Consider the following 12525-nt stretch of genomic DNA (forward strand, 5'->3'; position numbering starts at 1 on the left):
TACCCTATGTAATAGTCTTGGTTGTGACAGATTGATGTTTACATATACCAGGTAATTTGATGATTTCATCTTTTGTCATTCAAGGCACAATGACCCCTCAGGTGCTTATTTATAAAATGCTCTATTGCATTGATGTTTTAATGAATAGCCACGATAGCCAATTTCACTACTGTTTAGGTTGATCAAAGTACAGTAAACATGTCCAAGGATGTCAGGACTGTTTCACTTGCACTGAAATGTAGCTTGGCTTCCTATGTGAATGTTGACTAAACTGTTGTCAGTGGTAACAGGAAATCAACATGACAAGCTCTTTTTGGTCTGACTGTGCTCTGTCAGCTGAAAATTGATAATTGATCAACTTAGCTGTATTCCGCAAGAATTCACTGCCACACAACTCATTTTCAAATGATCACATTCCATTTGTGTTACTCTAAATATTGAGATTTCAACAATTCTGAATTATTATATTTACTTACCAAAGATTGATGTTGGTGCTATATTCAGATAAAATGTCCCGACGTCATGTATTGTACCGTTGTGATGTGTCAGTTTCATTACAAAGTGTAATGTTATCAGTGGTGTGAGATGTGTGTTGAGAATTGCTAGACTGTATTATGTTATTGATGTTATAACATGTAGAGAGGACTATGTGTGTTGTACACTTGTTATTCATCGAACAATTTTTTTATACAATTTTCTAGACTAGAATAAATATGAAAACTGAGGCCTTGGTTGTGTTAATCATTCAACACGTATATATTGATCATTAGTTCATCATTCATACTGATTTTCTTTAAACTGTAGGGTAATTACTTTTAATCAAATTGTGTCCTTGGACATCAGATCTGTTATTAGAGAAATACTGAAGGATACTGAAGGAAGTTTGTTTAAAATCATCTCATGACTAATCAAATTATTGCACAGAAACTTATCGTCATGTTAACATTTTTCTCGAAGGGTCATGATGACCTGTAGCCATTGTGCTTTGTCTGTCTTCATCCGCCGTGCGTAAACTTGACATTTTAAATTTCTTCTCAAGTTCCATTAGTGGGATTGAGCTCAGACTTGCGTTAAATGATCCTGAGATGGTCCTGACCATCTGTTGTTATTTTTCGGGTACGTCTGAAATCCAAGATGGCTGTCATCTTGAAAAACATAGTTTTAAACTTCTCCAATTCTACTTGTGCCATTAAACTAAAAATTGGTGGACATGTTAAGGAAAGGTAGCCAACAAAGTGTTAGTATTTTTCAACCATGTCAAAACTTTGATACGACAGCCAGGGAGGCCATTTTATTACATGATTGTGCAATCATGGTTTTCCTGTGCAACGCTTATTTCAAACTTCTCAAGTTTCACCACTTGGATCGAGCTCTTTACCGTCATATAAAAGGTAACACTTGTTACAGTTACTTACCTCACCAAGAGTACCATCTGCATCATGGAAAACAGCTCCTTAGTAAGCTTTCATTCACAGTAGAATAACTCTTCTCCTTGCTGAAAGTTTTTATAGTCGGATGACTAGCTATAGGCCTTGTATATCTTTTGTGGTTTTGACAAAAATGAGTTAATACAAAATTTGCGAATTAAATTTCAAGTGCTTTCCGACAATTAGAAATGACAATCTCCATATTTCAAAATGAAAGATGTTCATCTGTAAGCCAATCAAATGAATTGGAACAGCCTGCAATATCATGGTGGATGTACCATTGGTAATAAACTGATGCTAACCTGTCCATCTCCTTTTGTACTGCAAATAAAATCTAGAAACAACAAACACATTTTACTAGATCTAAATTTCATTTATTTATTTTTTATTTCAAATTCAAAACAGTTATATCAATATGATGTAGTGTATGTGTTACTTTTTTCTGACTCATTACAAAATGCTAAATTAAGCTATAAAAGTCACCCTTTCTTGCAACACATTTACAAACAAGACTACCAGAATACTTTTTCCCTCTTAATTGATGCTGCAGTAGAAACAGGTATGGTAAAATTTAATGTACATCCAAACATGTTGACATATCCAAACATATTGATGGACAAGTACTTACATTTATTACAGTAATTTGGTTGTTGAAACATATTTAACAAAACTTTTATAAGATGAAATACAAGAAACCTCTGTTAACCTGACAAAAATTTGAATATCAGTTATTTACAGGTATACTTAGAAACAACATTATACCAGTAAAAGAAAATTTGTACTGGTAAATGCTGTCCTTGACTTTTAAAACAAATTTCTAAACTGAAAGCAATAACATTTTCTATAAATTCCTTTTATGATAATTTGCATATATTGAAAGTACAAGATGAATTTCTGTACCTGTCACAAGAGATTTTGAAAAGCATGTGGTTGATCTACTACTGGTACATGGCATTTAAAAGTGGGCTTTCAAATTTGGAGCGAGTCCCACAGGAAAAGCTGGAGTTCAGGACTCAAATACCAGAGTCCAAAAAATAACTGAATAATCCCATTTCTGTCATCATTTATTGACAAAAACAGTCAAAAGTCTGGACATGTGGTGATCAGTTGTTTGTGGTTCTTTAATGGTAGGTTCAACTATGGTATCTAAATGTACCTTGTACAAGTGAACTGAACATTTTTTTAACATAAAATAGTTTCAGAGAGACAGCAGAATGTATCACTGAAGCTCAATTCTAAAATACTTTTGTGTGCAATGATTTATCATTTTTCAAAGGAAAAGAAGAGTAATGGAGTTCCTTCATTTACTTACATTACTTTGTAAAACTGTACTAGTTCCATATATGGAGTACTTCATACTAAGCGACCATGAACTATCCACCAAGAGTGTAGTAATTGAATTTGTGCATATATCACATATAAAACATATCAACAGCAACGAAGCATTGTTTTTTGTCCAAAAGCCTGTACAAAATTTTCATCAAGGCAACATAGAACTATTCACAACAACTCTGATCAACAAGGATATTCAAAACCCTTGCTATTAAGATGATAATTGATGAAAAATTGTAGGAAAATTTCTTTAATACCCAAAAAGCTAATATCAAAAATCTTAATTAGTACTTGATGTTAAATAGTCAAGATGACCTGTAAAAATACTAGATTCTTTCAAAATCTGGCAAAATAAGTGATGTCCATTATAAAAATTTCTTTCCTTATTCTTGATAATGTAAATTGATGTAAATCTATAGATTCCTACTATTAACAAATTTGCCAAGAATTAAACATACAACATATAAAGACATGAATACAATACAAATGTATTAATCATAAAGAAAATACAATTGTACAACATTTTACACCATAAATTGCCAAGATAATACTAGCACTTTCATCATTCTGGCTGATGTTTAATTTCTTGCCTTTATTTCTACAAATTCTACAAAATGGAATTTTCTATTATAATATTTCCTCAATATGAAATTGCAGGGTTACTCAATTCTGTTTAAATTTACACTGCATGAAGTATGCCTTAATCATAGGTCCTGAATGTGGTATTATCAATAGATTAAGGACAATCACAAACTTTTTTTTCTTTCAATAAAAAAAATTGTTTCAAATATATGAAAGAAGTGCTCATCAACAAGTAGGAATTATTTAAAGAAGAATTATCTTATATGTAATTATTGATGTCAGAGATCTTCACACATGCATATGGTAATTATAGAGACAAACCATCATGCACGATACATTTTATCAGAATATTTGATTATGTCTCGTACAAATCCATTAATGAAGAGAAAAGGTAATATAATCCATGAAATATATATAACAGTCATATTATGAATCACACACTCCAACAGTAACAATTGTAGATTGCTGCTCTGTCCAAGATTACTGTCAGAATTCAATTTCCAAAAACACCACATGGAATAAATAATCCTGTCTGTGAGATTGTTTGTCCATGTTCTCCACCATGGGATTGACATCATTACAGGCATTATCACAATATGTCATCATCATATAACTTCTACTTGTAATGACAATGGAGTTAGACAGTCCAGTAAACTCAATCTCTCAGCAAACCAATTAACAGTTCATGTCTACAGACACCTGCTAATAATCAGTCTTATGTGTTCAACATCTTAAAGTCCATGACATCTCAGCAAAATATCGACCTCTTTACATCTGAAAAAGTAGGTATTACAAACACATGTACATGCATATATAGAATTATAGAGGCAAACAATGTATTACACAGAGAAAACATGCATATCTATATTGATATCTCTATAATAAATAACAATAAATATATATATATATATATATATATATATATATATATTATACATATACTTATACACATCAGTATATTTAACCAAGTCTTTTAAATACATAGATATAGAGAAATGGTATAATCCATGGAAACATATATAATCATGGAACTGCTTTAGGTTGGTATTCATATAGATATGAATGCCAACAGGAAAAGGGCAAATTTGGTGCTCAACTGACTTGGTAATTTTACACTGTAGCAATTTTTTAAGGATTATCTTTCTATTTCGTTTTGGTTATTGGGGGATAACTAAAATAAGAATTTAGCTGAATTTTTGAAAGCTAGTGATTTCAGTTTTCCTTCATTAAAATACTATTTCTTTTTTTATTGATTCCAAAGTCTATAGACACAAAAATGATAAGAACATTCATTTTGCTGAACTAAAAACTATCATAATGGAACCGCCTATTGTTTTAGTCTTCTGATATGTACCACAGCAACAAAACGAATAATTAATTTCAAATATTACACTTGTATTTATAAGTCACTTGCTATATACAAAATCTAAACATTTATTCTTCTGAGTTTTCATAAAAGAAAACCTCACAAGTTTTACAAAAATGGCATACTGAGCATACTTTAAAAAGACTTCATTTTGCAGAGGTACTTTAGAATGCAAAAAATTCAAGCCCAGTGTGTGATTTGGTGATGTTATTGAGAAGTCCTTCATTCATAATGTCATAACACGCGAGAGAAACTATCATGATCTATTTATACAGATTACAGAATTTACACAGTTTATAGTGTCAACTAAAATGTTAGCTATAAATACTTAAGTTAAAATTAATCAATCCAACATACATAGACATTGGAATATCAAGCTAAAATATCACCAGAATTATTTTACCATTTCATTTTGCATCAGATGTATGATAACAGTGGAAATTTGAGTCCACTTTGTTGCAGAAAAACCTCTTTAATATTATAGTATTTTAAGGACCTAAGTTAAGAATAAGGGCTGTGTGATCTTTAAATGGTCATCATTAAGACCTATCATTGTAGACAGTTTTTCCTTTGCCAGAATTACTCAATTAACAGTAATCACTTTGTTAAAAAATGGACGTAACCGGTATATAACCTAAACATATCCAATAATATTTGTTCTCTAAGCTCTATTTTGTCTTCAATAATTAGATAAAATGCTTAATCAGACAAAATATAATGTCATGATTTACTTATAAAATACATAACACTGATATCCTGGTATCGAAAATATTGAATTTTAACGTTCAGCTAAAAAATGTATCAATGTAGATGAGATTTTTCTTTAACAATACATCAGTATGGCCTATCAATGAATGCCTTGGACATTATGTAACTCACAGTGTTACCAGTCTCATAGTATTACAATCTTGCTAAGTTTTCATTTTATGTAACATAAACCTAGTAATTATTAAGTATTAGTAAAATCAGCCAAAGACACTAACAGTAGAATGGTAGCCTGAGGTCCTAAAAATCAAGTCGGTCTCTCTCATATTCTATTCATAGTAGTCCATCAGGCACTTTGCTATTTTTACTCATCATAATTTGTTTCACGACATATAATATACATCTGGTATGCTTTAATACACCTTTTGATCTTTGTTAAGTTTTTAATGGTTAATTAAAGCAGGTAATTGATTCATAACTAGCACAAGCTCTGAACTGTCACAGCCAAATACAGTTATGTTACAAGTAACTGCTATGTCTACGGTACATTGGAGTGTAGAGTAGGGTGGTCGGAAGCTTACACTCAACAACAATCTTATGATATACCATCAGTACATGACCACAGGCAGATAGAAGCATTTTTGTAGTTACACGTTAGCCTGACACCGAAAAATTTATCTTGTGAATTATTGATTTCTTTGAGAACATATCTCTTGACCCCATTAATTGTGTATTGTGTCCTCACTTTCATTGTCACCTTTTTAAGACCTCATCGTATCAAATAGGCCCTCCTCTTTTCCCTTTGCAACAGACATGTGGTCTCTATTTTCATCATTATGAAAACTGTTCCTCTGTTTTTCTAATGGTGACCTCTTGTCTCCCTTTTCATTTCTCTGCCACAGCTTTTCTGTGGTAGACCTATGACCTTCCTTTTCATAACCGTTCCCTTGCCTTATGGTAGACCTATGACCTTCCTTTTCATCACCGTTCCCCTGCCTTTCCATGGTAGACCTATGACCTTCCTTTTCATTACTGTTCCCTTCCCTTTCTAAGTTACCGGTTGACCTATGACCTTCCTTTTCATAACTATTCCCATACTTTTCTAAGACTGACCTTTTCCCTTTATTTTCATAACTGTTCCCCTGCTTTTCTGTGGTAGACTTATGACCCTCCTTTTCATAACTGTTCCCCTTCTTTTCTGTGGTAGACCGATAACCCTCCTTTTCATGGCTGTTCCTCTCCTTTTCTATGTTAGACCTATGGCCTTCCTTTTCATAATTGTTCCTCTGTTTTCCTATGGGAGTTAAGTGGTCTACCATTTCATTACTGTTAGTGTCAAAGGCTGAATGTGGATTAACAATAGGAGTTATTTGCTGGCGACCAGTTTTTACTGTAGACACTGAATATTTACGATTAGTAACTTCAAAATTACCCACATTTTCAATATCATCCTCATCTCCATCAAAGTTATTCTGGAACTCAATTTCATCTTGATTATCTTCATCAAAGAGGTTGTCGTTGAGTTTTGCTGCAAAAAAGAGAAAACTAATTTAAATATCAAACTCTTAATGGTAAAATTTATTACACACTAAATTAAAATCAAATGGAAGTGTATGTTAGAACAGGTTTTGAATAAAAACTTGATTGGAACTTTCAATGAAACATTTTACAGTTTAAAAATCGGCAATATTATAAATAGATATATGTTTGATTAATATGTGCACAGACTGCACACTACAATACCACACAAATTATATGGTGGAAAAGTAATTTATTTCCTCTCAAAGTTTTAGGGTATAAAAAATTTGCTCTAATCTTACCAGATTCTGGAAGTTCTCCATAAGCCTTTAGATTTCTGGCCTCATCTGGTGTGTATTTCAGTATGACATCCGCTTTATTGTCTTGGTAGTCCCTAAGTCCCAGTAGGATGATGTCTCCAGCATTGATCCACACCTTCAACAACAATCTTAGTTATTGCATGCAAGACCTAATCACCATTTTACGGCCAATCTCTTATTCAAAGGCTATAACTCTGAACAGCAAACGTAAACCCTAATATTCCTCAATCTAAAAAGAAAGTAATGCAAACTCATTTTTATCAATATTGTTTACTGTACATTCATATGGGATTTTAAGTTACAAATTTGGTTTACCAAAGGTCCCAAAGGGACCAAATATGTATATGTTGAAGCACAAGTTTAACTTTAGCATACAGCATACACTTTTGATCTATAGCAAAAATCAAATATACAGCAAAAATCAAACATACACTGCATAGGTCCTTACAATGATTGATTTATTTGAAATGTACATTTAACTTTCCTTGACTGCATTATTTCATAGCTGTTTGTATGCGTACCTTTTTCCGTAGCTTTCCTCGGATGTGACATAACCTCTTTACTCCATCAAAACAGAGAGCTTCTAATCGTCCATTGCCCAACATCTTTGTAACCTGTGCATACTCTATAAAACATCATTCATTGTAAGTTTTTGCTTTTTTCAAATCAGATCTAATATCCTCAAATGTACATCAAGGAAACCATCTGGTAATAAAACACATATTATGGGAAAAGTGTGAATCAAGCACTAAAATATTCAAGTTAAAATCAGAGGACGTAATTTTTTTACAGAAGAAAAATACATGTATTATTAAAGTGTAGACCAAAATAGGTCTTCTTATAGAGTTAAACATCCTCGATATTTCATGGGTTAAGCTCATTATCGCTCTATGAACCCCTGGAACATGTGTCGTGGCAAAATTAAAGGTTCCATGAAGGTGCGACACCTTGTGGACAAGACTAGTCTGATCCTTCGATGATAAATGAATCTCCAAGTTGTATAGCAACATATTGTAATGACTTTGAAGTTTGGTGTTGCTCCATTGTAATCTTCAAAGGAGCATATCAACCTGTGATTGTTCAGTTTTTTCCTCCTGAAGAAACTCACTTGAGACCAATCGAATTACTTCAATTCTGCCATATTTCCAGGTATGCAGAGAACAAAAGTGAGTGAAACATTTGAAGTATCGAGGATGAGAGAATAAGAATAACAAACATGCTCCTAAATTATGTATGGTTTTCTATCATCTAAATTTCACCACACACTAATATCCTGGCAGTTCACTTCTTTTTCTTCAGAATTTCTGATGGCCCACTGGCACATCTAAACAAAATAACCAGTGTTAGTGATCCTTTCTTTTATTTCAACTGTTATTTTTTGTGCAAGTTATGCTTAATGATGATTCCAACATTTGTTTTCCTCAAACAATCTATGGATACATATTAATGCCAAACTCATCATGTCATACAGTAGTTGTTACATTAACTAGAGTAACTGTCAAAAGACAACACTTAGATCTAAAACAGCCTTGAAAATACTTAAATAATCATAGCAAATGAAGGTTAATCATATGTGCCTTCAGTTTCAAAAGCCTTTAACCAACAGATCATGATCTTGTTACCTTGCCCATCTTCTCTGAACACCAGTTCTCTCTTTTCATTTTCATTCTCATTTTTACCCCTCCTCCTGTTTTTTCCTCCTTTTCCTGTAATAAGACAAATAAATGGAATGATTTATTTCAATTGAATCATCTGAACTGATTTCATCATAAAATAACTAGACAAAGAAAAAATGTATAGGCCAAATAATAAAGTATTTCAGAAACGTCTAAAATAAAACATATATTGTAATATACAATAATTGTGGTCAGGTGCACTTGGTGCAGTGGAAACACACTTGTAAGGTGTCAGCTGCCAAACCATGTTGGTTTTCCACATTCACGTAGCTAGTTTCTTCCCATTGTCTGGGCCAACAAGACTCAAGAGTGATTATAAGTTGTGAACTTGTTTGCAACTGTTTTTAATAAATAAATTTTATGTTGTATTTTATGATTGTTCCATATGGTAACCATTTCACTTTTCACAATAAACATCTCATTGTAAGCAACTGTTCATAAAATAGAGTGTGTAGATAGTGATATTTTCAATTTGTTTTTACTGTCTTAAGTGCAAAAGCTAGTTGAAACAACGCTGCCTCAACACAATATATTGATTGGTATATGGAGCATGTGTATTGTACAGATTATTTTAGAGAAGCAATGTTTCATTACACAGATTTTGGGAACTAGGTGACTGTGAATTCACTATTGGCAATGTTTAAAAAAGTTTGATAATTATATAAACTTTACATTTCATGAAATCATATACTGTAAAAACAATCACCTGGTATTACTATTAAGTAATAACACCAATGTATCTTCTACATCTAAAGAGAAAACAAAGGCTATAGCATCAAGTAAATGATGCTTTAATGCAATATTGAAAGTTCAACTTTTTTCCGTTACAATCAATTTAGTGAAACATTTTGGCAAATGAGTATTCTACTTTAGTTTGTACAGTTAACTTCCTATTATACCTTCTGTAATACAAGTGGTAGAAATTAAAACAAAGAGAGCAAGGTCTTCCATACATGGATATCCTCATCCCTGGATCTAAGTGGTCAAGGATGACCTTTGACCGTAAACCTTGACCAATGACCAATAAAATCTAATATACTGTCAACTTTGGTGATATGATGCCTAGTGTAAATATAAACCTAATCTGTTTAGGGGTTCATGAGATATCTTGTACAAGAGGTTATCAGAGAAACACACACATGCGCCAACACGTCACACAAAGTCATCACTATCATATGCCCCTCCCCAACAAGTGGGGTTATAATTTACTACACTCCATTCAAAGTATTTCTAAGAATTCTGACTATCCATCCACTATTTTGTTTTGATGGTGGTCAACCAAGACGTAAATAAAATCACAGATAGTTAGTCAGTATCCTTCAATTCAGGAGACTACCTTCACAAATGATTGCATATGTGATTTACCTTATCTTCTTGACCTTCTAGAAGACTAAATAACCATTTTCCCCATGTTAATTTTTTCATATTTTTTTTTCTTTTAAAATCAAATACTTGTTAACTTAACCCACAATTCCAAAACTCCATTGCAATCTAGGTTATGGTTTCGGCAATTTCTCTGGTTTATTGTCTGGGCTGATAGTCTTTTTTTAATAGCAGTGATAGTTCTACATTTCTGTTGCATTACACTTAGTAAAAATATGTTATCTATTTCTTAATTTTACAATAATCAATAAAAGTCTTGTACAGACACATTTTTAAAATATATATATATATGTTTGTTCTTTAAAAGTATCCTCCTTTGTTTTTGTTTGTTGTCAACCACAGAACATTCTGACATCTGTAAACATCTGCTCATAAAATACACATGTATGTTTAAATATCCCTTATTTACTTCTTTTGTATTTATTCATACTCACTATATCGACTGGCCATCTATAGTTTACCTTCATGTTATGTGATCTGTGGGCCCAAACATAACTTTGCTGTCATATAGGGTTTCAAAACCTTCTTTACTCATTAAAACAACACATTTCGATTGTCAGTGATCATTTGGTTATATTTTTGTCATTAATTTAATCATAAAGACCTGTGTTATATGGCAATTACTAATTAATAATACAGTACAGCATCTTGTAAACATACCATATAACCAGTATGTACATGTCTATAGTATTATACTTCAGTCCTTTTTGTGTGAAATTATCTGATCCTACAAGAAATGGTGCCAGAGTTTATTGGTTGATATGTCACAGAACCTAAAAACATTCCTTAAATGTGTAATATAAGTAATAACTTAAATGCCTCTGCCAAGATCCAAAATAACAACCTCTGGCTTTCTAGTTGAACACTAAACTAGTTACATTAACAAGAAGTTCTCTCCTGTCCGAGTGAGTAATAACCACGGTAAAACATGTATTTATTGGGATCATATTATTTTACAACAAAGCAGAATTGTCCTGTGTCTGGGACATCTTTAACGTATATAGTACTTATAAAAAAACCCAATGAGATTACTAGGAATAAACTAATTTCATACTTATTTAACAGTTAGTGTAAACATGTCCAATTTCGTGTGAAGCGATAAAATATCAGCAAATGTAGTCGGGGATGTATTGTTCCTTGAATAATAAAAATTATTGTTCGTTTCCAACCGTGGGCGTTATCCAATTGTTTCATTTTAAAATACCACCACATAATTTAAATACATCGGCTTCATACTGGTTACACAACATCCATTTCAAATAACGTGTTTTTCCTGTTCTTTAAATGCTCAACAAGATATCACATAAATTTCTGACCAGTATTCATGATCAGCTGGTGATGTCGTGGAGACGAAAAATGAAATATGGTCATTTCAATGGATCTAATGATCGCTAAATAACCGAAGTTTACGTTCGATGTGAATTATTACCTTTGTTTTTCGGCATGATTTAACCTTCTTGACGATCTTAGATATATAGAGAAATTTCTTTTTCCTGTCTAATTAAGGAAATTAACTACACAAAATGCGTCTTTCCTTTCAACATGTGAATTTATCCTCTACCGGAAGTGTGCGATACACGAATTGTGGGAAATCAACGTTTGTAACAAACTTTACAGTTTCTTGCCATCAAAGCGTTTTGTTGACGTCGATATTGTGCATTTCATTGCATCAGACTAGAGTAATTTGTCCATGTTATTTTTGGGTGTTGTATCAGATACCTCATTTCAAAGAAACTGTTCTAGTTTTGATTTGGACTAAATTCTAGTCGTTTTAAAATACAGAATGAAAGACGTTTCGATACTTTTGTGTTGGGATTTCATTTTACATAGGATTTATTTATAACCATTGAAAATCTACAATTATATATTTTTCTCCTTCAAAATGTTTGTTTGTGTACGCTTTAAGCAATTGAAAATGAATTATTTTAATATTTTTTTCACTCTTACTATCCCAATGTCATTCACACCTAAACTCAAGGAGTGAAGAATACCGTGAATGTCGGCTGTTATTCACATATTTTTTGTTAGTTTAAAAAAAAACTTTCGGTAAATCTAACCTTCTGAAAAATCATCACAAGAACAAGAGTTACCTTTTGGAAATATTGGCTACCTGACTTTGTTCATCCTTAAATACCATCAATGGCACGAACTCCCTGCATTTCATTACAGCAAGATGGCGGAGGACATTACAACATGAACAACATGTACATGAACCA

The 12525-nt window shown here is 32.3% G+C and overlaps 1 protein-coding gene across 1 annotated transcript; it reads right to left on the bottom strand.

Annotated features, from left to right (window-relative positions):
* Positions 1–1779: 1779 nt before the first annotated feature.
* Positions 1780–11868, bottom strand: LOC132563985 (eukaryotic translation initiation factor 1A, Y-chromosomal-like). Its single transcript, XM_060228739.1, has 6 exons — positions 11739–11868; positions 8873–8956; positions 7772–7875; positions 7233–7365; positions 6849–6940; positions 1780–4115 (listed from the first exon to the last, which is right to left on the bottom strand). Exons 1-6 carry the CDS (start codon positions 11752–11754, stop codon positions 4110–4112), a joined length of 435 nt encoding a protein of 144 aa, XP_060084722.1. The 5' UTR covers positions 11755–11868; the 3' UTR covers positions 1780–4109.
* Positions 11869–12525: the final 657 nt, after the last annotated feature.

The sequence above is a fragment of the Ylistrum balloti genome, unplaced genomic scaffold, assembly GCF_031769215.1.
Source record: "Ylistrum balloti isolate Yb309-2 unplaced genomic scaffold, AGI_CSIRO_Ybal_v1 Utg371944, whole genome shotgun sequence".
Classification (NCBI taxonomy): domain Eukaryota; kingdom Metazoa; phylum Mollusca; class Bivalvia; order Pectinida; family Pectinidae; genus Ylistrum; species Ylistrum balloti.